Source organism: Acanthisitta chloris, unplaced genomic scaffold (assembly GCF_000695815.1).
Source record: "Acanthisitta chloris isolate BGI_N310 unplaced genomic scaffold, ASM69581v1 scaffold30786, whole genome shotgun sequence".
Classification (NCBI taxonomy): domain Eukaryota; kingdom Metazoa; phylum Chordata; class Aves; order Passeriformes; family Acanthisittidae; genus Acanthisitta; species Acanthisitta chloris.
Genome location: NW_008679178.1, coordinates 9,803 through 10,872, shown reverse-complemented (window position 1 = coordinate 10,872; position 1,070 = coordinate 9,803). Strand labels below are relative to the sequence as shown.

The window sequence follows — 1,070 nt, the reverse complement described above, 5'->3', positions numbered from 1 at the left end:
CCTTCCCCCAAACCACCACCCCCTCCTCTCTGGAGAAAGGCATTGCTTCTGGGGTGCTGTACCCCCCAGCCCTGCTGTGGGCCATGACAAAGAGTAGCTGTCCCAGGAGCTCCCAGGGATGGGAAGCCAAGCTGCTGTGACGGTGGTGGCATTGCTGTTCCCATGTGGAAAAGAGGAGCTTCTGCTGCTGCACTATAGGGTAGTATGTATTCACGTGGCCCAGAAGCCCCCAAACATTCAGTGCTTGAGTTGTAGAGCTTGACCCAGTGGTGGACATAGGCAGAGGCGTGGAGGTGGAAGAAATGTGTTGAAGGCCACACAGGAAGAGCCAGTAGGCTCCATGCTTTGGTTGCATTTAGTGGTGGTAAGTACAGTGCAAGGGCTTCACAAAATTGAGTATGGCCATTCCTCCTCCCAGAAGGTCACTCTGGCTCCCTGGGACCTGCTGCCTGAGCAAGACAGTACCTGCTGATGCTCTCAGGCATGGGTGCAGAGACAGGCAACATGTACCAGAAGGGATGGGACATCACTAGAGCAAGCGATATGAGTGTCCTCCCCCTCATCCCCCTGCAGTTCCTGCCTCTTCCTGCTCCACAGCTTGCCCCCAGCCTACCATTGTGCAGGAATTCACAGGTACTCCATGCTGCTTGCCCTCCTCCTCTTCTGGGGTGGGAGAGAGGAGCGGGGAGTGGAAAGAAGCCCAGCCCAGCTGAGAAGAAGGGAATCCCTTGCCTGCCTTGACCCCTGGTCCACTGGAGAAGGTGGTGTAAGGCTTGCTGGGAGGCAGGGCTGGTGGCTCAGCGTGGGATGGAGCAAGGGTGAAGAGTATCCATGTGTCCATGGAAGAGTATCCCGTGTCCATGGATCCAAGGGGAGGCACTTGGAGGGGGCCTGGCCCATTGGGGTGTCCCAGCTGCAGTGGATCTGTCATGGCTCCTAGCCGCACATCGTCAGCAGCAGCCACTGGGAAGGTGAGGGAGAAGGAATGAGCAGTGGCTGGTGCATTTTTGGCATGCCCTCATGTGTCAACTTTAACAGCCCTCCAAGAAACACAGGACTTGGAGCAATCC

General features: G+C 56.8%; 1 protein-coding gene across 1 annotated transcript in view; it reads right to left on the bottom strand.

Moving 5' to 3' along the window:
- Window positions 1–524: 524 nt before the first annotated feature.
- Window positions 525–1,070, bottom strand: part of LOC103804587 (calpain-1 catalytic subunit-like) — a 9,910-nt gene continuing 9,364 nt past the window's right edge. Inside the window, 1 exon segment of the mRNA XM_009077201.1 lies at window positions 525–963. Coding sequence (XP_009075449.1) covers window positions 937–963 — 27 coding nt within the window. The 3' untranslated portion in view covers window positions 525–936.